This window comes from Acomys russatus, chromosome 19 (genome assembly GCF_903995435.1).
Source record: "Acomys russatus chromosome 19, mAcoRus1.1, whole genome shotgun sequence".
Lineage (NCBI taxonomy): Eukaryota > Metazoa > Chordata > Mammalia > Rodentia > Muridae > Acomys > Acomys russatus.
The window spans coordinates 3,869,413-3,894,203 of NC_067155.1; the positions used below are offsets into that span (position 1 = coordinate 3,869,413).

Consider the following 24,791-nt stretch of genomic DNA (forward strand, 5'->3'; position numbering starts at 1 on the left):
ACTGGAACACACAGAGTGTGCTTTCATGGGGGACGATGAGGCTGTATGTGACATCAAACACCCAACCTGTATCAACCTCAGCTGCCTCCTCACTCAAACGGCCTCATTCTGCTCCTCAAGGGGCCTCGCACATGAATCTGACAGAGTTCCAGACCAGCTTTTTGGACCACCCTTGTATCTACTTCCACTTGGCCACCTGTGCTCCAGCTATGTCAGCAGAGAGGGGCTGCTGTGACGACTGCTGGTGGCAGACGATGACAACAGCTGCTCTGAGCCTCCCCATCAAGATGGTAAAGTGTGACCCCCAGCACAGCCAGGCGTGTGTCCCGCTGCCTCCTGCTACCCACGGATGTGAATGCAGCCATCACTGCCATCGAGACCTGGAACAGCAGCCGGTTTGTGGACTGGTGTCCCACGGGCTTCTAGGTTGGCAGCAACTGCTTGCCCCCCCAATGTGACACCTCGGAGTCTGGCTAAGGCACAGTGTGCTATTGTGCCATGTGTGTTCTGAGCAACATGCCTGCCGCTGCTGAGGCCTGGCCTGCATGGACCACAAGTCTGACCTGATGTGTGCCAAGGGGACTTTTGTACACTGGAATCAGGGTGAGGACATGGAAGGGGTGAGTTCTCCAAGGCACAAGGATATGGCTGCCCTAGAGAGGGATTGCAAGGCATCAATTCCTACAAAGGTGGGGACCACAGAAAAGGACAGTTGCTTGGAATGTGTTCGCTGTGGTTGTGGCAAAATCCTTTCAAAATAAACAGTCCCTTTGCATTGCTAAAAAAAAAAAAAAAAGAAGGAAAATTAAAACGTCACAGATAAACAAAATAAGAAAGAACTCATCTAGCAAACTTATCCTACAAGGATTGCCTCAGACTGAAGGGCACTACAGAGTGACATGAACTCTGTGTGTGAAGGAGGAACAGGCACTGGTGGGCAGGGAGCTGAAGGCACTTGCTGCAAGCGTGACTACTTCAGTTCGAATCCTGGGACCCACGTGGTGGGAGAGAACCAACTCCTGCAAGCTGTCCTCGGATCTCGACATGTGCACCATGGATGAGACATGCACATCCACACAAATGGCTACATGTAAACACGTGAGGGCTTTTGTTTGTTTGTTTGTTTAAAGGCAGTGGTTGGTGCTGGAGAAATGGCTAGTGGTTAAGAGTGCATACTGCTCTCCCAGAAAAAAGGAGTTCAATTCCCAGCACCCATTTTGGGTGACTCACAACTTCCTGTAATTCCAGTTCGAGGGGATCTTATGTCCTCTTCTGGCTTCTGCAGGCATGGAACACACATGTGCACACTCACACAAACATACATAAATATGAATACAAATGAATCTTGGGGCTGGAGAGATGGCTCAGCAGTTAAAGAGGACTGGCTGCTCTTCCAGAGGTCCTGAGTTCAATTCCTGGCACCCCACATGGCAGCTCACAACTGTCTGTAACTCCAGTTCCAGGGGACCAAACATGTTCACACAGACATACATGTAGGCAAAACACCAATGCAAATTAAATAAATTATTTTTTAATAAAATGAATCTTGCAGGGGTGGGGCACTGGTAAAGGTGGCCATATAGACAGATATGGAGACAGCAGAAATGTAGCTTTTAACTCCTTAAAAATTGCTAACAGACACATGTACACATAAATATATGAATGTACATGCACACACACATGTGCCCCCACACAGGCAAATACACACAGACAAGCATTATCTCACCTCCCATGCAACACACACATACATACTGACAAGACAAAGAAGCCAGATGCAGAAGCCCACAAATGGGATGACTCCATTTGTCACCAAGCACCAGGTGAACAGAGAGACAGAGGCGGTTAGGAGCTGCGTAGGGTGAGGGGCTTGGAGAAATGGCACTGCCTGCAAGTAGGCACAGGCTTCTTTGGGGTGGTAAAAAATGATCCCAAACTGTTAAGATGGTGGTTATACAACTCAGCAAGCATAGCGACAACCCTGTTCACGCGAACCAGCAGAGAAGCCTTGGGTAAGTGGGTACTTGGCCTTCTGGATCCGTGGTCTCCCCCACAGAGGCACAGGCAGAGTGCTGAGCTCCTGACATCACACAACCCAGACTCTCTGTGGCCTCGTGGAGCTTGAACAATGCACGGCTACAGGGCCAGCGGCCTTACTCTAACCAAGGAGCAGGGATGGTCGGGAAAAGGGACCAGCAGCCTTAGAGACCCGTATCCGAAGCTTCGGAGAGTCCAAGGCACACAAGTAGGTTCTAAATCAACTTCAAAACCTCAGAATCAAAATGGGCCTGGAGGGATGGCTCAGTGGTTAAGAACGCTTGCTGCCCTTCAGAGGACCTGGGTCCAGTTCCTAGCACCTACAAGCACACACATTTATTTGTGACTCCGGTTCCAGGGAAACTGGGGCTCTCTTCTGGCCTCTGTGGGCACTGCACGCATGTGGTGCGCAGACATACACGTATGCAAACATCCATACACGTGACATAAAAATAAACAAATCTAAAAGCGAGAGAATCCAAGTCCTACCCGTGAAGCATACAGAGATTACGGACAGCCAATGCGGCTCAGAACAAAGAAGAGAGCAGTCGGCCATGTAAATCAAGACAACCTGGGCATGTCTCCCATCTGGCCAACTGTTACTATGACCTTAGAGAAAGCGCCGGCCGAGCTACTCAGCAGCTGGCTGCATCTCATTTCACACAGTGCATATATGCACATGTACACTGACACACATGCACGCGCACGCGCACACACACACACGCACACACGCATGCAGAAGCAGCATGGTGAAACAGGGTAAGATGACATCACACAGACACAGCTGCAGAAACACACACACACACAAAGGAGCTGTGAGTGTAGGGGACTAGACAGGTGTGTACATAAGAGACACCCAAGACACACACAGATGGACAGAAGCACACATTCCTAGACCCCCAGCGGAGGCCTGAGCACATAAAGGGTACAGAGCACGGGGTACATCACGGCTCCCTCCCCTAAGCATGAATAGCTATGGCAGAGTTTAAATTAGGCACAGGAGGAGGCTAGTACAATTACAACCTACTGTAAGAAAACTGCCAGCATCACTATATTTGTGCTTTGGAAACATTAATTATTAAGTACAACAAAGGCTACCTGAACACAAGTACTGGGATACCACATGGCTGATGTGAGAACAGAGGCAGCTACTGAGAGACTAATGGGGGACTGTCGTGTGCCACGGATAACTGACGAAGGGATGGTTCGAGTCTTGAGTAAAGGATACAAGGTGGGACCATGCTCGGCAGAATAACGTGAACTTACGAACTGGCCAAGCGTGGCACTGCATGCAACCTGCAGGGGGCTGAGGGAGAGGACTATGCATTTGAGGCAAGCCTGGACCACGGCTCAAAATTACAGGGTACGGGTGAGGGCCGACACGTGTGCTTTGGAGTGCCTGGCCTCTCCAGGAAGCCTTGTCCCCTTGTGCCTCCTTTGTCTGGGCTTCATCTCTGTCACCTCACTGTATAGTTCTCAGGGGCTGCTCTGCTGAGACAGGTGCCCTTGACTGGTGTCCTACCCTGAATGCCATGAGCACCGACTTGGGGTCCTTATGAGCTACGCATTTCTAGAATTTTCCATGTAATGTTTTTAGATTGTGGCTGACTGTGAGTTAAGGTGGTGGCAGAAATCCAAAGTACAAATAAAGGAGGGATTGTTCCATATGCGCAGACACGGCAGAAATATAGAGCACACGCACTTAAGAGGCGCAGGGTCGCCCAGACATGTACAAACACACACAGCCAGACAGCCAGACACACATATGGACGGAGCCACAGCCACATACACAGACACAAAGGACACATATCGGCCAAGGCAGACACACACAGGTACACAGAATTCCACCGAGTGAGAAAGACACTCAGACACACAGAGCGTGTGGATAGGTTTAACTCTAAGTTAACAAAATTCAGATATTCCACAATTTGGCCAAAGCTCTAGCTGCATCTTCACTGACGAGAATACGTTCACCATGCAAAACAACAGCAGAACCCTTGCCTGTGAGGGTGGAAGGGTTCCCTAGAAGTGGAAGATGGACAACGGCCCCTGAGCCAGGCCTCTATCTCACCCCACCCCTGGCCTGGAGTTTCTAACCCACTAAAAGGACACCCCCACCCCCACCCCTAACACTTCCTGTTAGGGGCTGGGGAAGGTCTTTCCTTCCTGGAGATTTCCATGGGCCATAATTTGAAGCCCAATCCTAAATATTAACTTGATATGCAAGTTAACCATTACCCAAAAGTCATGGTCCCCAAACCACAAATTGGCATTTTGCTGTAAATCGTCAAGTTTTAATAATGTCCCTCGAACTTCCTGGATTTTAAAATTCACATCGTTGAATATTAATATCCTTGCATTAACAAGTCCCAAATTCAGCATTTCATATTTAACTGCTTATTTAAATGGAATTAATTTGTAACCAATTGTCTTCAAATATGCAAGGCAATTTAACTAAATGCCAAAAGATAAGAAATATGCTTGCTCTCAATAGCCAGCTGATGTGAAATAAAGAACATATTTCTCTTTCTGTTGACAGCGACCTCTGTAATTTGCTGTCTCCATCCAGAACGCACGGGCTCAGGCTCTGCCTGTCTAAGACAATGTGCTCAAACCAGGGAAGCGTTCCCAACACATGCCTTGGCTCTGATGGATGGGGGCCCTTGGCTTAGGCACATGCCCACTCCATGGCCAGTTTCCCCATGCCAGCGAACTGCTCTAAGACCTGCTTCCTCAGACACGAACCAAGATCTGTGACACTGGTTTGGCCATGGGCGCCAGGGGCCCTGCGTGCCTGCAGTCCACAAGAAGCAGTCTCACGCCCTCTTCACCATGGGCCTGTCCTCCCTATCTCTCTGCCTCTCCCAGTTCCAGCCTACGGACCAGCCTTGGCACCCACAGCAGAGCAGGCAAAGAGGACCTGACCCCTGCTCCCACCCACCACATGCCTACCAGAATCCATGGAGAGGCCTCCTTCTAAAGGCTCCCTGAAAGTTGTCTCTGATGCAACAGGGCCAAGCATGGTACCATGGGCTGGGCCAGACCCCTCACTCAACACAAACGTCACAAAGTCATCAGAAGCCATAACCTCTTGGGAACCCAGTGGCCTCCCTGACCTCTGGCGAGTTTTACCACCCTCCTCATTCCCCCCCACCCCCAGGTCTGCTACTGCCTCCACTGCTCTCAGAACCAGTGCACACGCTGCTGAGGGCCTCAGCAGGCCTGGCTCTGGTGCTAGGAGGCTGACGAAGGTCTGAGGCTAAGGCTACATGGCGCAGTACCCCAGGAAGCCATGTTTTGAAGTGAAACTCACAAACCAACTACCCGGTGGACTCAGAAGGTCTAAGTTAGACCACTAAGACCACAGCTAGCCCCTCCCTCATGCAGGCCAAGGAGAAAATGGCATCCTGGGAGGCCCCTCAGGACAGACAGAGTAGCAGTCTAGGTAGAAGGTCAAACAGAGATCTAAGATGGAGGCATTTCAGAGACATTTAATGAGGTCAAAGCAAACATCCCAGAAATGTGGCACTTCATCTGGGCAGTGAGGGGTGACTGGGGACAGTTCAGTTATACCCTGGAAACTAGGACAACAGAAAGATTCATCTTGCTTAGGAAATAGGCTATTATTATCCAGCAAACAGCTGGAGACACTCGACCGGCAGGTAAGTGCAGTCCTGAGTCATGGTGGCCCTTGAGGACAAGGTTTCTCCACAGCCTGGCACAGAGATCTGAGGGGCTAGCTGTCTGGCTGGTGAGAGACAACCTGGAGCCCAGAAACACTTTTAACAGGGAGGAGCTAGGGGCACTTAAGCCAGTGGCCAAGACCCCAAGTCAGTGCTCAGGGCATGTGTGGCAGAGGACAGGTGATGAAGGATCTTGTCCCAGCATAGGACAGAGGGCAAGAGAGTGGGAGGTGAGGCCCAGAGAAAGGGGGTATAAGGAACAAATCTACCTTGGAGCAGAGAGGGGAGGGAATATGGGTACCACATACAGGTCAGGCATTCCCGAGCAGTGGTCAGGAGTTAGCCTCTGGCCATCACATGGATGTAGACACAAAGCCAGCCCACACCAGCTATGGAGAACTGTTCCCCCAGCCCAGCTCAGCTGCTGGGGAGCCTGGGGAGCACCACAGGCACACCCTCTGCACCCCCATCAAATATGTGTATCCCATGAGTGAGAAAATTCGTGAAAAAGGCGGTCCCCGGGTCTCAGGAAAAGGTTTTCACACTGGACATGCTGGTGCATACCTTAGTGGGAGACTTGAGTTCCAGGTGCACCTAAGCTGGAGAGCAAGACCTTGTCTCAGGAACAAAACCAGACAGACAAGTCTCAAGATGTCAAATGGGTGGAGGACCACAAGGCACAAGCTCACTAGGGTCCTGAGAAAGACTGAAAAGACCCAGGGGCAAAGCCAGGAATGGAAGCTGGGATCTGCTCAGAGGAGAGCAAGGGTGGAGTTCCCAGCAGGGAATCCTCTCAGTGAGGCAGGATGAGGGCTCCACTTCCGACTCCCAGTGACATTGATAGTTATACCTGCCTTCCTCAGTGAACCTTCCCGGGGCAGCAAAGATCTGCCTCAGCAGCTTCATCCTAGGAGCAGTCATCCAATCCACCGGACCCCAGACCCCGTTCCTCTGAGGCAGAGACCAGAAGCTACAGCTTGCGGCTGAGCAGGAATCCAACCTCCTTGGCTACTGCATAGACGGGCAGACCCTCTCTTGGGCTAACAGATTTGAGTAGGATCTGTAGCAGGCAGCCAGATGCTGTGCAGGCTCTGACCCCAGCTGTCTCCTTTGGCCCCCACCACCTAAGCAGCGCTACATTACACATGGTGGCCAAAGTCACAGAACCATATCCAGCACAAGGCCCTTCCCACATGGCAGAGGCTGCAGGTGGATGGGCTGGGAAAGGTGAACAGGGTGTAGGGGCACAGGCACCTGGCAGTGTAGAGTGCTGGGAGAGGAAAACAGAGACTTGGCATTTCAACGTGCTGGGCTGGCCAACATGGGGCCGCTCAGGGCAAACTCTCAAGAGGATGCAGCAGTTTGTGCCATGAAAGAAGCAAACTAGATACCCAGTCCCCTTGCCCCGCAGCTCTTATCGCTGGAGAAGCGATACATATTCATGAGTTCATAATCCTTTCTAATCACCCTTCCATCGCACATATGCACAGACTCCCTCCTGTGGCTCAGACTCATACATAATTATAAGGTGTTTCTTCCGGTAACACCCTGGTCCACAAAAGGACGACAGAGGATAAAGTGCTTCTGAGAACCTACAGTTGGGAGGTCACCGTGGCTCAGGTGCAGGAGCACAGCTGCTGGCTGTCTTGGGGGATCATCTTTAACACCCCAGTCACTTTGGCCCAGACCTCCCAGGACCCACCCGGACCTGGTGACAGCTGGCAGGCAGCGCTCTCTGGGAGGGTGGATGAGGGGTGACAAGAGGACAGACCTGCTACCCTCCTGCCCAGAGAGGGGACGTAAGGGGCTCAACCCAGAGCTTAACTGGGCTATGAGTAAAAGATCAGGACAGTGGGAGACACAGGGGGTTGCTGAGAACTGGGCTGGGCCAGGACTTGGGGGGAGGGGATTGATTTAAAAAGAAAGAAAGAAAGAAAGAAAGAAAGAAAAAGACTACAAAGCTCAAAGCAGGTCTCAGAGAAACAAACCACTGCAAAGGCCACTTCTAGGCCAGCCTGGGCTAAATAGAAAACAAATAAAACAAGGCTGTTGGGGTGTGGGTGGTGGGCTGGGGAGGGGGGATAGGGAGGATGTGCCACCAAGCCTGTCAAGTGCAGTTCAAATCCCAGGATCCACACAGTGGCAGGAAAGAAGTTGTCCTCTGACCTCCACAGGCACCATGGCATGTACACTCACCTCCTGCATACACATATAATCAATCAAATCAGTGTAAAAATCAACGAAAATGAATGAAGGAAAACAGCTGCTCTTGCCATACAGTGGCCAGGGCCCCAGAGTTCTTCCAAGATGGAGCCCAACCCAGGGTGGTTGTTTTCCTTAAAGTGAAAGAGGAAGTGTTTTTTTCACAAATTATTTCACTACACATTTGCTCCAGACACTTGATCACACCTATTCTCAGCACACGCCCATATTTCGGGTCTTGCACGGCCAGCCTGGGAAAGTTCAGCAGGTGATGGTGGGAGTGGGTGGAGGACAGACTCACTTGCTGATGCCCTCGAAGGAGGCCTCCCGGCAGACGCTGCCACTGTCCGTGTTGACACCACGCTGTGGAGAGAAGAAGAGGGTGTGAGGACAGGTGCGTCGCTGAAGGACCACAAGGCATCCCCAGGGCCTGCCTAGGAGTGTCTGTCTCTTCCAGACAGACTCAAATGGAGGAGAACAAGGAGGCCCACCACTGCCCAGCACATCCTTCCTGCCAACCTTTCCTTGACAAGTGAGCTCCACAGCACAGTAACTCTAAGCTGGACCCTGGAGCTGAGATGGGGATTTTGTCTTAGAGCAACGTAAAAAGCAGAGAGATCCAGATACAGTAGTGATGTTTGTAATTCTAGCACTGAGCACATGGGGAAGGGGAAGTCACCAGTTCAAGACTAGCCTGGATGGATCAGAACATCCCAGGTACACAGCAGGAAGAGTCTGCTGCAGCATCCCAGGTACACAGCAGGGTGGGTCTGCTGCAGCATCCCAGGTACACAGCAGGAAGAGTCTGCTGCAGCATCCCACATACACAGGGAGGGGTGGGCTGGACGGGTCTGCTGGCACCGCTGAGACACTCAGGCCCAGGGAGGGCTGGGCAAGAAAAACAAGAACCCAAGATGCCTTCCCCACCAACACACACACACAGACAGTCCCTGCCCTAATCTGTTCTCTCCAGGCATGCTTCCTTATCTTTTATCAGACACATGCATTCTCACTAGTATGAAGTCCAAAGGAATGTAGCCTGCCCTCCACACTACAATTCTGTAACAGAATCAACAATCACGGAATAAAAATATTTGAAAAAAAGAAAACCACAACAAAATCTTCTTAAAGCAAAAAAACAATTATAGCTGCAGATCTTTTTTTCTTATCATCATCCCCTAAACAAGATAGCTTAACATTATACACAGTGAACTAGTTTTATGTCAACTTGACTCAAGTTAAGAGTTGTCTGAGAAGAAAATGCTCCCAGCAGATTGGCCTGTAGGTAAACCTGTGGGGCATTTTCTTGACTATGATTGATGGGGGAAGGCCCAGCCCATTGTGGGCGGGGCCACCTAAGGGCAGGCGGTCCTATATGGCATAAGAAAGCAAGCTGACCTAGCCATGGAGAGCAAGCCAGTAAGCAGCATTCCCTCTCAGCCCATACACCAGCTCCAGGTCCCTGTCCTGCTTGAGTCTCCGCCCTGACTTCCCTGGATGCTGGACTACAAACTGTAAGATAAAATAAACCCTTTCCTCCCCAGCTGCTTTAGATCATGGTGTTTATCACAGCAACAGAAAACCTAACTAGGACAGGCACTGAGCACTGTAGCAGGCCTTTGCTGGATATGGAAGGGTGGGCAGAGGTCAACAAAATGTAAGAGATCTGTCCTGCTGGGATCCCCCAGATACCCAGAGACAGCTATGGACTCTTAGACCTTCATCTGCCTGCTTTTCCTAACTGTAAGCAGATATCCAATGGGAGCGCACATATACACTGAGATGAAACAAAGGGTTCAGAGGAAAGCGAACCACCTCAGAGAGGGAAGAGACTCTCCTCTCTGTATCACTGTCCAACTTTGGTCCCAGATAAAACACACTGGGACACCCTCCCCATAGAGGCACTGCAGGTGTGGCTGCTGTCACATGTGCATCAGCAGGTGACGGAGAGGAGAGAGGCTCTGTCTACGTTCAGTGTTCCGACCCGTAAACATGTGAATGATTGGAAGCCTAACAGTCCCTGAAAAAAGCGAGCCTGAGACGACCACCCGTCCAGTGCCAGGCAGGGGAGCAAGCCAGAGACTAGAGGAAACCTGCCTGGGACCATGAGTCCCGGGCAGGAGTGAGCCCAAGACACATGACCCTTGCAAGGGGCCACTCGGGTAGGCTGGGTGAGGAATGAGCCAGAGATGACCACCAGATGTGCTCCGTGGAGCCTGGACAGGCTGCTAGCCTGAGATGACTACCAGTCTCGTGTCATGCAGGCCTGGGGCACGGGGCAGACCGTGCCCGAGATGACTCCTGCCTGGCATCATAATGCAGGAGTGGGACATAGCACTCCTGAGAGCACCCCAGACACTCAGAGACCCCGGGCACCACTGAGAGGAAGTAGTGGAGAGATGGAAGAGAAGGAGAAACAGAAGGACGTGGGCAGAGTGAAGAGAGGCGGGAGGAAAGAATGAATGGAGGATAGTGAGGAACAGCCTGATGTGAGTAGCTGGTGACGCCACCCGGACCATGGTGGGGTCCTGGCCTGTGCTGCCACCGAGGCCACATCTAGGTCTGTGGCCCTGCCGCAGCCAAGGTCTGTTGGCTAACAAACCACAACCGACCTTGTCTCTCGGGGGCCCTAGCATTTAAATACGCTCTGAAAACTTCCTAGAATTCCAAATATCACACAATCACAAAAACTACCTGCCGCTCGCAAAACCACGCCTCTGCTAGAGCACGAGGCAAAGCACAGTCAGTTGCTGCAAGTAGCCCCATATCCCACACCTGGGATTGAAATGAAAACATATTCTTATATTTCTGGTTTGTTTTTTGTTTTTTTTAATTAAGAAACTGACACTCCAGAATCCAGAATTCTCATTATGCTACAGCTTCCGTAGGGAGATGGGTTTTTTTTTTTTTCCCTCTGTTGGGGAGAGTTTGCAAAGGCTGGAGGGGAGTTGGAGGGGAGTGGGACTGGGGTGCAAGGCGTGAAATTCAGCAAGAATCAATAAAAAGTTAAAAGCAAACAAACCAACAACCCCCACCAACCAGTCGGACAGCACCGTCACAGGTGATGTTCCTGCGTTGCAGAGAGAAGAGACAAGAGGAGGACTTATTCCTGTTTAAATCAGTAACAAAGGAGAGAGAAGGGCCATTCTGGGAGGGTGAGGGGCTCTGTGTGTGAGCGAGAATCCGGAAGTGAAGGTAGAAGGATGTACAGCAGCTCAGCCCCACCCAGCCCTGCCTGAAGACCGGAAGCCCGCCGCACCCCTGCCCCGACCCAGGCTGTGCCCCTCCTGAAGATGCCAAGAGTGTGGTTGTCAAATCGTATTATCGTAGGCGATTCGGGGTGAAAATGAAGAGTGACAATTTATACGTGAAATGCCAGGAGCTTAAGCTAGTTTTAACCCCAGGGCTGCTGGTGGTACCCTGCCCACTGTGGCTACAAGACCAGACACAGCACATCCCACTTGGACTGGAGGATGGGATCTTAGACATAGTCGGCCATCAGGAAAAGGCAAGTGACCACAGGTGACCAGTTCTCAGCTTCTGTGTTGAACCAAATAGCCCAGGCTGGCTCTAACGCCAACTCTCCTGCCTCTGCATCCCACGCCAGCACACCTCTACACTTGTTTTCAGTCTCTTAACACCCCTCCCAACCCCGCATGCAGCAGGGTGCCACTTACCAAAGTGAGGAGGACGGAAGGGCCCCGTGAGGTCAGGACACTGGCAATCTGAAAATCAAAAAGAGAGCCCGTTAGAGCAGAACTGCTGCCCACAGATTCCTGCAATAGCAGCTGATCTGTGGCGCTATTCTGAAGCTGCAAACCCTTAGGAGGTGGGTCTGGCTGGCAGAAGGAGGGCCTTCCTGTGGCTGGCCGCCCCTACTCTGCCTCCATGAACACCAAGCCCTGCCACGCGCTCCTGCCATCACAGAAGACCTCTGATACTGCAAGCCAAAATAAGCTTCTCCCTTCTCAGGTTCTTTCTGTCAGGGATTTTGTCAGGCCACCCTGCCCTTAATATGAGGAAACTGAGGCTCAGAGAGGCGGAAGGACTCCAGAAAGCCCTATAGCTGTCAAAACAGTACAGAGGGTACAAGGCTAAACACTGTACCCTCCGCACCATGGAGTCTTCCTCCAGGCACCACACAGATCCCTGGCTCCAAAGAGCCAGACCTGCCCACTCCCCATGGCCAGCAGCTGTGTGCAGGTCCCCTGCTCTCCCTGAAAGTTCGGTCCTATCAGACACAGGCCCCAAGTGCCACCCATCCCAAGGCTTCCCTTCCTGCCCACTGCGACCCTCTGACGTGTAAACTGAGGGGAGTTAGCTTTCCTCAACTCCACTCACTGGCTTCCACCCATCCCCCTCAGGCCTCCTGCTCCTGCGCGGTGAGGGCTTCCTCCCTAGTACCCTGTGTGAGTGGACACAGGCTCACCTGCCCGCACCTCCGCTCACTCTCACCTACAACTTTCCACCGTCTTGGCTACATCATCACATCCTACTTGAGTCCCACCTCAGCCCTGCAAGAAGATTCAGTCACTGCCTTCTCTACCCACCCCCAGGTGACTGTCATCCACCCGCTGACAAAGCACCCATCATACACCAGCTGGGAAACCTGCACCCCAGAGTGCTGACCACCTTGCTGGAAGCAATCTAGTCCTCTGGCTCTTTAGCACCCTCAGCACAGAAGAGGAGGGGGGGCTGCCGTGACAGACTGGCTGAGTTACTGCTGAAACGCTCCGAGCTGCACGCACTTAAGGTGGATACTTTGATAAGTTTTGACATAAGTATATACACACTTTTCAATACTAAAAGGCTCCCGGAGAAAAGCTGGAACATACTGGAAGCCATCAAAGAGAAAATGCACCTGCCATCCCATCCCCAGAGACAGTTCAGTTCTGTGCATAGAAACAGAGAATTGTAATGACATTTGGATCATATGAAATTACATGCTTCGCTTATTTCCTGTCATTAAATATTCTTCAAACACATAATTTTTAGCAGTCACTACCGCTGGGGATGGTAAACGTTCAATAAGTCTTTGATTATGGCCCGCGTCAGTCATCTTACACACATCACCTCATTTAACCACCCGTAATGACGTTACTACAAATGTCCAGGACCCGCAGATGAAAATGGCTTGTGTGGGGGCTATGGAGCCTGCCTAGATTCACAGCTAAGAAACAGCAAAGCCAGGACAGAGAGATGGCACGGTGACTAAGACCTCTGACCGCTGCTCTCCTAGGAGATCCAAGTTAGTTCCTAAAACCCGCATCAGTTGCCTTATAACCCACCTATAATTCTAGATCCCAAGGATCGACACACGCGCGCACACACACAGAGACAGACAGACAGACAGACACACACACACACACATACACACACAGAGACAGACACACACACAGAGACAGATAGACAGACAGACAGAAACACACACATACACACAGAGACAGACACACACACAGAGACAGATAGACAGACAGACAGACAGACACACACACACACACAGAACGGGGGTGGGGGGGTTTGAGGGTGGGGGGGAGAATAACCCAGGTTTTAATGTGTGGCTACAGAAGTCTTTCTTAACGGACTCAGCATCATTTACTTGATCTTTCCCTCTGCTAGATATATAAATTATTTCTTTTTTGTTTTGTTTTGATTTTTTTTTTTTTTTTTTTTTTTTTTGGTTTTTTTTAAGACAGAGTTTCTCTGTGTAACAGCCTTGGCTGCCTTGGATTGGAACTCCTTACAGAGATCTGCCTGCCTCTGCCTCCCCAAGTGTTGGATTACAAGCATGTTCTACCGTACCTGGCTACATAAAATCTTTCTTTCTAAAAAAAAAAACCAAAAAACAAACAAACAAAAAACTTTCTTTCTTTTTAAAGATTTATTTATTTATTATATACACAAGAAGAGGGCACCAGATCTCATTATAGATGGTTGAAAGGCACCATGTGGTTGCTGGGAATTGAACTTGGGACCTTTGGAAGAGCAAGCAGTGCTCTTAACCTCTGAGCCATCTCTCCAGCCTGCAAATTCTTTCTAATGATGAATTATTATAAATAATACTGTCTGAGCATCCTGGTATATATAGTTTTATATATTTATATATTCTTTAAGGGTTTATAGTGTGGTGGCTCACATCTATAACTCTGGCATTTGGGAAGCTGAGGCAGGAGAATTGTGAGTTTGAGGTCACCTTGGAATATACAGTAAGACCCTACCTCATGAGGAAAAAACAGTTCACTTAAAAATTAAACGAGCAGCGTGAGGTCTGACTTTCACACAAACTCTGGTGCCCCATTTCTGACCATGTCCCCTTGATGGGGAGGCCTGGTGGCACTCAGAGGAAGGATAACAAGTCACCAAGAAGAGACTCGATACCCTATGAGCATATACAGGGGGAGGAGGTCCCCTTCAGTCACAGACATAGGGGAGGGGAGTAGGGGGGAAACGAGAAGGAGGGAGGAATGGGAGAATACAAGGGATGGGCTAACAATTTAGATGTAATATGAATAAACTAATAAAATAAAATTTTTTAAAAATTAAATGAGCAGGCATAATAGCATGTGCCTATTTTCCCATAATTTGGAAAGCAGAGGTAGGGAGGATCGTAAGTTCAAGGCCAGCATAGACTCCATAGGACCCTACCTTAGAAGGAAGGCAAGAACAAAGGGATGGAGGAGTAATAATAATTTTAAAAAATTAAAAATCAAGTAACCTAGTTGAATACTGGGTCAAAGGCCAGTGTTCATACCAACTGTGGTCCAGCCATCTGGGCACGAGGTGTTGGCTCCCCAGGAGCAGCCTCTCTTCTTCCCTCACTCAGTAACTGCTTGGAGAATGATGGAGCCCCTTGGCCTCTGTGTTACACAAATGAAGGCTTGCAGAGTCCCTTCCTCCCGCCTGCCCCTCCCGGAGGGGGAGAGAGGCTCATTAAAACCAACAGAGCTGAGTGTGTCAGGCCCTGGGTGTGTTGTTTCGTTGACGTGAAGGGTCTACATTCATCAGCACACAACGATGCCGTCAATTACAGTGGCAGAGTCAGGGAGCGAGGAGGCACTTGGGGATTGTATCTGCTATTGTCCTTGAGAGAGAGGAGGTGGATAACAAATGTGCGGGGCTGATGGCTTTTCTCTCCACAATGACTCTCTGGGCATGCCGGTTAGGAATAATGAAGGAGAAAGCCCCCTCACTGCAAGCCTGATGCTCAGACCCATGGAGGCCACGTCCAGAGAGCAGGCCAGGTGTCGGCGAGTGCTGGCAGAGGAACGTCTTTTATTGATCACAGCTGTTTGAGTGGGCCCTGGTTACCTCTACGGCTGCAGAACCTCTCCCAGCCCAGCAGCTCCATCTGCCTTCCCCATGGAGACCCATCAATGCTCCACTCAGCAGCTCACTGACTGTGGGCTGTGCCTCACACGTTGAGGAAACAAGATGCGTTTTTATTGGTGGTGGTGGGTTTTTTTGGTTTGTTTATTTGTTTTGTTTTGTTTGTCACTGGCTCTGAATGTAGCCCTAGGACTAGACAGCACAGCTTTAACAACCCCAGGCATATTTCTAAGAGCGCATGCCACAGGGGACTTGTCTGCTCTCCCCAGCGGGACTGTTAAATGTCCCTGTCTTGCTGCAGGCCGTAGCCGGCATCCATCACCCAGGCAGCCTTGACTAGCTGGCCGTGCACCCGAAAAATTTATCAAAGCCCCTGAGAGCCCAGAGCCTGCCCTGGGGACAATCCAGAAGCTTCCCAGGGGAAGCCTTCACAGGCTCCTAACTAGGGCTCTGACCAAGCCAGTGACTCACTCTGAACAAAAGAATTAGATGCGCTTCCACTGTATTGCTGAGAATGCCCGTGCGGGCCCCAGTGTGCAGGGCTCTGCCCCACCAGCCCTGAAACTCTTGAAAGCATTATTCATGGCAGTTTCCCAAGACACCAGCGCACACCAGTGGCCTGAAATGCCCTTAGATTTTTAAAATCTGCTTTTAAATGGAAAATAGCAGCAACAATATGGATGTCTGACTATTCCTGAACAGTTGGGGTATATAGCAGCCCCTTCAGAACAAGGCCTTGGTCCCATCGAGGACCCCTCTACTTCTGGAAGCCTCTCACACCACAGCTGAGAAGCAGGAGCATCTACCCCTGAGCAGCTGTGGCTGTTTCTCCAACATCCTGCTTGACTACAGCCGAGTGACTGACCCTGTGACCTTCAAACATCTGCCCTGTGCCATAAACCAAGAGGAAAAAATCACCCTCCACTCTGCCGGCTCCCAGTTCGTTAGATACTAGTGTCCATGCCAAGTGTACACAGCAATGCTGTGGAGCTGCCCCACAGGGGTCCCCCGAGTGACCCCTTCCTAGTAATTAAGCTCTGGTTCTTCTGTGAGGAGGAGGGGAACCAGGCCCCTCATCACAAACATGTTTTTTTTTTTTTCCTTCTTTTTTGAGACAAAGTGTCATGCAGCTCAGGCTTTTAAGTGCATTACACAGCCAAGGGTGATCTTCCAATCCTCCTGCCTCCACCTCCTGCAGACTAGGGTTACAGGCATGCACCACCACGCTTCGTGAATTTGGTTCTGGGCATTGAACTCACGGCTTCCCACATGCCAGGCTGCCAGTCTCCACCTTCACTAAGGACGTCCCGCCCAGATACTTCTCTTCCTCTGTTGTCCTGTGTCTGGAGGGCTCCTTCCTCTCTCCCAGAAACCACAGTGTAAATGGGAGCTGAATTCTCCCCTCCCTGCAGCTATAAATGCAAAATGCCAGTCTCTGAGGCTGCAGCTCACAGAGGGTTCTTACACAGCTAAAGGCATGAATCCATCTCACAACCCTGAGGCAGCCCTATGCTAGCTCTCCCTCCAGGTCTGATAATGGGAGACTGTGCGGCCGGGGCCCAGAATAGCAATGGTGTTGGGACACACGTTATGGATGGGGTGGGAGGGTCCTGGAGATATACCTGCCACGGGACAGCAACGGGGACAAGGTCAGGGCGGAGGATACACAGATCTCTCTTCTCTAGTGCTTAGAGACACAATGTAGCAAACAGCCTCATTAGCTGCATGTAAATAAAGATACAGTCACCTTTAAAAGCGTGGAGCCGAGCTGTATACACAGGACCCATCAAAGCTGCCTCTTGGTGTGTGGGAAAAGGAGCCTATACACTATAGGCAGGGCTTTAAATGACTGCATCCAATACGGCAATCAGTATGAAGGGCTTCACAAAATTATGTATGAGCTGACTACACCACTCCTAGGTATACAGCCAAAAGACACTAAATCAGCTTACCACAGAGATATTTGCATACCCACAATTCACCACAGTGACGTGAGATCAGCCCAGGTGCCCATCCATAGACCAGTGGAGAATGAAGGTACGGTGCATATACCCAACTGAGTGCTACCTGGCCATAAAACGGATGAGATTATGTCATCTGCAGCGGAGATCATCTTGTAAAGCCAGACTCAGAAAGACACGCAGATGCAGAATCTACACTTGAAAGAAAGGTAAGAAAGGAGAAGTGGGAGCTGGAGAGATGGCTCAGAGGTTAAGAGCACTGACTGCTCTTCAAGAGGTCCTGAGTTCAATTCCCAGCAACCACATGGTGGCTCACAACCATCTATAAAGGATCTAATGCCCTCTTCTGTCATGCAGGCAGAACACTGTATACATAATAAATAAATAAATCTTTTTTTCTTTTTTTTTTTAAAAGGAGAAGTGGAATTATTTGAGAAGGGGTCAGCGGTGGGGCACGACAAACAGCAAATGGAGGTAAGATCAAAGTGTACAGTGTACAGATGTGAAAATGTGATAAACTCATTTTTCTCTGCAATGCACATACATTATGGGGGCTGGAGAGATGGTTTGGTGGTTAAGAGCACTTGCTGGTTTTTTTTGAGGACCAGAGTTCAGTTCCCAGCACGCACATGATAGCTCACAACCACTTGTAACCCACAACCCTAGGAAATCTGATGTCCCCTTCTGGCCTCCATAGGTACTGCATGCACATGCACATGAACACACATAGACATGTACACACACTTATAAACGTATATTTTAAACACACACACAAATAATTATTTTGAACCTTTCAGAAAAAAAATAATAAAGCTGCATCTCTCTCCATGGTCCAACAGGGCAGGAGGTAGAGAAGATGAGGATGTGGGATAGGTGTGGGAGTGCTCACCTTCACTACCTTGCTTCAGTGACTTCATCCATGAGCTCACTTCCTGTGCTGGCGCACAACCCGTGCTGCTAGGTGGAGCCCTGGGTCTAGACACCTCTGACACCCTGCGCATCTCTGGGACTAGGATGGAGAGTCCAAGAATGGCGTGGCAAGGCAGACAAGCAGGTTCTCAAGACAGGGATGGGACAAGAAAAGGCCAGGTGCAGAGCAGAAGCCAGACAGGGCCGGTGTCCACAAGCCGCCCAGAGAGCACTGCGTGGGCCAACACAAGGCCGTGGTGGATGGGGATGATGAGCGGAGGAGAGGGACGAGCACGCCTGGGATACAGAATGAGGAAGGACCATGCTGCCTCTGTACAGCATGGGGCTGCAGCTGGTCTGCCCAAGGTCAGGGAGAGCTGTTTGCCCCAGAGCCAGTGGGCCAGGCGCAAAACACGGAGCAGAGACAGGCAGGCTCCTCAGTGCAATGTATTTGGCCAGGGTCCCCCAAAACCTGCTTCTTCACTTGGTGCTGTTACCCCAACAAAGCTGTGTCCTGCCCAGAAGGGGTGGTTTTTGCTTGGTCTCCACTGGATGGATCTCGTGACCACCTCTACCCTGCAAGCCCAGTCCTGGGCCCCAAAGCTCCTCTCCTCTCCCGCCGCCACCTCCTCTTCATCATCAGCATCTTTCCGAAGAGATCGTTAATGTACATTCACAGCACAAAACTGCTTCGTGATGATGCCTTCATGAGTGATCTCAGGTAGCTGTGATCAGATCTTGTCCCCCCCCCCCCCGCCCACTTCCCAACAGTCCTTCTGCTTTCACACTACACACAGGCAGGTACGTTGGTCCTGTGAAGACTCTACATATGCGGACGAGCTCATGGCACTGCCTTCCTTCCATTCACACGAAGGTCCCCAAGGCCAGCCGTTTTCCCACAAATGACACCAGGCTGGCCTTGAGCTCACAGCGATTCGCCTGACTCTGCCTCTCTGAGAGTTGGGAGTAAAGGCGTGAGCCACTGTGCTAGGCTGCATATTTCCTCTCTGTTCATCTGTGGACAGGCATCTAAGCTACTTCCAAAGCTTGGCAGCTCCGGCTCTTAGCATGTGTCCACTCTCAAGTTCTGTCTAGGCCAGCGTATTCACAGTGCCCCGTCCCGCTGCTCCAGCCGGGCCCAGGTTGGATGGTTGGTGGTTAGGTGCTGACTTCTACCCGGCTCTGACTTACACAGAACATGTTGCCCTGACAGCGTCCAGGGACGGAGCAGAGAGGCCTCCTGTGTGCCCAACAGCGGCCATGGTATCAGAGGGCTTTGCTTACTCAGACCTTGAAACTCCTAGCTGTGCTCCTGCCTCAGCCCTGTTCTGTCAGCAGTAGAAGATGAAGAGCCCCTTTCGACTGCTTGGACAAGGGTCAGAGTCACAGGCGCAGGGCAATGGTGACACATGTATCCACCCTGCCTAACACCCACTGGGTGACCAGGTTAGAAGGTACCCCCAATTCCTTTCTACTCACTGGCTCTTCTTATAAATAGTGCCCTCATATACAAAGACCAGCCCGCTGGCAGCTTTGACTACATCCCTGTCCCACTGGCAGCCAGGCTCCCTCTCAGAGACATCCTTTCTGTAAGGTCATCAGTGGTCACCATAAGCCAAGTGGCTGGACACGTCTATCTTCTCAGGTGATGCACTTTCCAGGCTGAGAATAGGATCCTCAGACCAGAGAGGCCTGTTGTGGGTTTTCTCTGCCTGCTCCTGAGGGCTGGTGGCTGGCGGTAGTGTCCCCAGACTGGGGCAGTCAGCGTTGTGTCAGCTACTCACCTCATCCGTGTACTGGACATCATCCACAGCATACTTCTCCTTGAAATGCTCCTTGGAATGGATTCTCAAAAGAAAGCACAAAGAAAGCCATGGTTAGGTCTCGGCAGTGCCTCAGCCTAGCTGCCTTCTGCCTCCCAAATCTAGGCATTCCTGCCGTAGTGCGAGGAGCCCCCACCAAGCAGCTGCTGATGACGGGTATCGTGCCACTGGACCACCGACCGGGACCCCCGGAGTCAACCCACTACGCCCCTGGCTGCCTGCAGCAAGCAGTGGTAGGATATGGTCCTCGCTTCTACTCTCTACCTCCGTGTCGTTGACCCTCTAATCCTTACCTTTAGGGGCATGGAATTAGTGACTTCGCAGGATGTACCTCCTTAAAGGAAGGTTAATAAGTGAATACTTTAAAGAAGTCAATATTGGTATTTCTCAGTGATGAGAAGAATTTAAACTTACTCATCAAGCTTTAAAAAAAAAAAAAAAAAGAATTAGCCAAAGAGAAACATGGAGTAGATGGGTAAGACAGCCCTCGCCCAACTCATGATGCTTTCCCCTGGACTCACGGGGCTGCCGCCCCACCCAGGTGAGCCAATGTTGTTAGGGCAATGGGCTTACAAATGGAAGAGCACTGACTACATGGTGGGGGGGGCGGGGTCGCCAGCTAAATGCAGTGATGTGTGTATTTGCCACCCTGACTGTACTACTGCACACCTGGCTGCCACATAAGGGGAGATACCCACCCCTTTCTGTCCTACTGAGGTCTCACAGCAGGTGTCCCATCCAACAGAGGTCTTTACATCTACTTCTGGGGCCATGAGGGGTGAGACGATGGGGGCGGTACTCCTGGGGGTCCCAGATGGAACCAGGAGGAGACCCTCAGAGCTCCAGGGCCTGTGCGCCACAGCACAGCGCTGCCTGGGAACCGGGAGTCCACAGCTCTCTCTGGTCTGGTATCAATCTCTTTCCACCCAAACAAGCAAAGCTGGCTGTCAGAGGTGCAGCCTACAGGACCAGGGGACAGGGAGGGCAGTGGAGCCAGCAGCAAGGGTGTTACAACCCGGGTGGAAAGGCCTCTTTAGGCTCAGGGAGCTGTGGTTTCACTGTGACCTCACAGAACATCCTCTGCTTTCCCCCTCTCCTCCAGCCTCCGAAAAGCTCACTGGGCATCAAGCTCTTGCCATTAATTAAGTCTGCACAATTCAGTGGCATTAGCATCCGCCATGAGTAAGAGCTCACATGTTAACTGACCATGACCCACCGCCTCCATTAGCACAAAGCCTCAGGGGCTGAGGCAGGAGGTGTCACTTCACCTGGATTCTGGGAGTCCCAGCTGCAGACTGGGAAAGCAAGAGATAGGGCCACCAGCAAAACAGCTGCTGTGCATCTGCGCCATTCCCTCTCCAGCTGTGCCAGCTCGGCCCAGCTCCGCCTCCAGTCCCAGTTCCTTTGTCATCACCTGTTGTGACAGGCATGAAAAGCAAACTCCACACAGATTCAGGAGCTCAAAGATCTAATTCAGCCTCCAGGGCTCTGTACAGGCGGCCAGGCCCGCCACCAATATGGGAGCCTAAGCTTTTCACATCCACTGCCACAGGGCACTTAAAGCCTCCCTCCAACAAACATCCTTTAGAGGGGAGCCAGTAGGAAACAGCACCCTGTCCTCCTCTCCCAGTGTGTGTCTCTGTGTGTGTATGTGTGTGTCTAGATCTATGTGTGTGTGTGTCTGTGTGTATGTCTGTGTGTGTGTGTGTGTGTGTGTGTGTGTGTGTGTGTTACAAGAGGTGACTGTAGCGGGCTGTGACCACTGGGTGTCCCTGCTGCTGGGTGCTCACCTACGAACTCCCCCATGGTGGGTATGCAAGTTGCTTTTACATCGCTGCTAGAAGAGCCTAAGAGAGGAGGCGTTCCTTTCGGCTCAGGGCTTTTGTGTTCAGAGACCTCAGTGTGCCAGTTCCTCTGAGTTGACAGGGAGGCAGGTCATTATGGTGGACGGCATGGACAGCTACAGCAAAGGCCGTTCCCTCTGTAGTGGACAGGAAGCTGGCAGCAGGGACAGGGGCATGCCTGAGAAACGATGCTACCCCAAGGACACATGCCAGTGACCAGTTCCTCCAGTCTTCCTTCCTGACAGCACCACCAGGTAGGAACCAAGCATTCAGTACAAGACTTTCTGGGGAATAACTGACGCTCCATTCCTAACAGTGGCCATGAGCCATTCCACGCTCTGTGGATGGCAAGGTAGAGCAAAGGACGGCTGGCCCCCAGGAGAGTCCCAGTGGGAAGAAGTGAGCACAAGTACCAGTTCACCAAGTGCCCTTTGCCCAGCCCTTGCTCTCCCTCAGAGGCAAATGCCACTCACAGTCTAGGGTGAGTGCAAACTGGATCTTAAGAGCCAAAACGCTGTCTTGCCAAGAATAACCACCGCTGTATAAAATATAAAGAGCTGTGAGCGTTCTGTCTGGTACTGCACACATTACACTCTTCTTATAAAGGGCAGAGATAATTAAGTTTGAACAGTACTTGCGTTTTTCATGTTTGTGGGTTAATTACAGTAAAAGTCATTTAGATGTTACCTGAAGGGGTGTTATGTGCCAGGCTGCATGAGCAAGCCAGCCATGGAAGACTTGGCAGCCATGACTTGGTGGGGTTGATGGGGAAAGGAGTGATAGGTCCCCTGGCTGAGAGGAGCACTAGGACTCTCTGAATGGCCTGAGGGTGTTGACCGGGCCACGGGGTGGCTTCTTACAGGGTCTCCATGCAGCTGGCACGTGAGGAGGAGCAAGCACAGCTCGTGCCTGGCCCCACCACGTGGGAGATCCCGATGGAAAGAGCTGGACTGAGGGAACGAATCAGGAGAGTAGCTGAGCTCACTCGGAAGCTCCTCATTCAAGTGGCCCAGAGAGAAGTCCCCTCCCTTGACAGGATGCCCATCCTGTGGAGGGGATCTGTGCTCAGGCACTCAGGCCCCTGCAGGCCTGCTCTGCAGCATCTCAAGCCCAGAGTCATAGCAGACGGTGCTTGGTCGCAGTGCCATGTGCACCAGAGGCCTGGGTGAGGAGGCCTCAGATGAGAAGAAGCCATTAAATTAATGCCACTCGATGCAGACATGATGGAACCCTCCAGAAAATAAAAATTTAAAGAGCAGGTCCCAGTGGCTAGCTGACCACCTGCATGTGGCCAATGAATAAGTAATAAGGCCAAATGATTGCCGACACCGTGCATTTCCAGCGCCTGGCGCCTGCCGCCGGCTCCAAACAACGCCGCTGCCTTTTACTCCTCTGATGGCAGAACATGGTGCGTGCGGTACGTAAGTCAGCAACCATGTCAGGATGTCGTTAAGTTGTCAAAGAGGGAAGTAGCCCTCTGCAAATCAGAGCAGTGCCTCAGCCTGGAGACTGCTCCTGTGTGCGAGCTGGAGCAGCCAGGGCGGCACATCCTGAGATTATCCCACACAGAGAGGCCAGGCGGAGGAAAGCCATGTGGAGATCGGTGACCAGGACAGAACAAAAGTAGTGCAGCTTATGAAAGCTAGGGACTCTGGCTAAGCCCTCGGTGCTGGCGATCAGGTACAGGTGCTCAGGCAGAGTCCCCCCTCTGGGGGACTGCTCCCCTCAAAGAGGCCCCCTCCTGATGACAGCAGGAGCCAGGGTACCCCGCAAAGGCTCGGGAAGCTGTGCTCCTTGTGACTTAAAGACTAGAGGAGCTGGGGCTGTGCCAAAAGAGACCACCTCCCACACACTGTATCTCACACCACAGGCAGCCCACATAACACCAAGTATGATGGTGGCACATGCCTGCGACTCCGCTGTTCCAGAAGCTGAGATTGGAGGATTTTGAATTCAAGGTCACCCTGAGCTATGGAGCAAGGCAACAGTCACCCCCACGCACGTCTCCACAAGTTATGCCACACACGCATGCGCTCACACACACACACACACACACACACACACACACACATGCCCACAGGGGTTCCAGGATCAAAAGGGGCTGGGCATGGGGCCTCTGAGACTCAGCCCTGGAGAGCTCACAATAGTCTCTTCCTGGGTAGCCTGAGGCCAGACAGGTGCTCAAGACGCCAATCACCAGCCCCTGCAAACCTAGGCCAGGCACACTCTCTCTCCTTTCCGTTTGGTCAGGGACAGGCAGGACTGTAGAGGATGCCCTATGCGCTCCCAAAGCTTCTCACTTTCCACATCCCTGAAGCTGCTTGGTGTGGTAGGTCACACAGGAGGCTTTCAGCTTGCTTAGAGGAGCCCAGACACCTCGGGCAGAGCCGCTGTCAGCTGATCCTCTTTTTGGGATAGACTTCTACAAAAACACCTCAGGCGCTCCCACACTCCAGCTGCAGTCAGGGTGTGGGGTGAGGCACATGGCAGGCGGCCCTAGGCTTCCTATCCCTTCCCTCCCCCCACCCCCACCGAATCTGCAACCTTGACGGCAAGGCTGCACCCACGGACGCTGTGGATCCTACAGCAGAATGCGGGTGCCCCGAGTGACTCTGGATTGTAGAACCTGCCAGATGGATTTTCAAAAGCCATCAGATTAGAGACTCCAAAGGAAGCTGCGGAGCTTAAGGTCAAATGTTCAGTCTGGTGGGTTTTGATTGCAAAGGCCAGGTAATCCCGTCAGCCTTGCTCCTGGTGCCCTATCGATTACCGCAGCGTCTGGAAGCAGCCGTGCACATCAGATCTGGCTGCTTCCCAGCTCGGACCCAGACAAGCGACCCCTTTGTCACCTGCCCGTTACAACCGGGCCTTCCCTCCCACATGCTCAGGACAGGGAGACAGACATTCACCCCAGAGCGCAGAAGGGAAAGGTCTGCTAAGGGAACCGCCTCAGCCGTAGTGTCACAATCTCCCTTGGGACCAGAGCTGCGGGCGGGGTCTGGCCTGCAC

The 24,791-nt window shown here is 51.6% G+C and overlaps 1 protein-coding gene and 1 non-coding gene across 2 annotated transcripts in view; one reads left to right on the forward strand and one right to left on the reverse strand.

The window, feature by feature from the left end:
* Pepd (peptidase D) overlaps nt 1-24,791 on the reverse strand; it is a 134,829-nt gene that overhangs the window by 92,902 nt on the left and 17,136 nt on the right. Inside the window, exons 4-6 of the mRNA XM_051162196.1 lie at nt 19,900-19,963; nt 11,597-11,644; nt 8,221-8,282 (exon numbers count right to left, since the gene is read on the reverse strand). Of these exons, the coding sequence (XP_051018153.1) occupies nt 8,221-8,282; nt 11,597-11,644; nt 19,900-19,963 (174 nt within the window). The remainder of the gene's footprint in view (nt 1-8,220; nt 8,283-11,596; nt 11,645-19,899; nt 19,964-24,791) is intronic.
* Nucleotides 9,807-9,937, forward strand: LOC127204038 (small nucleolar RNA SNORA17). The gene has a single exon (XR_007832401.1). It is a non-coding gene; the product is annotated as a small nucleolar RNA SNORA17 (small nucleolar RNA).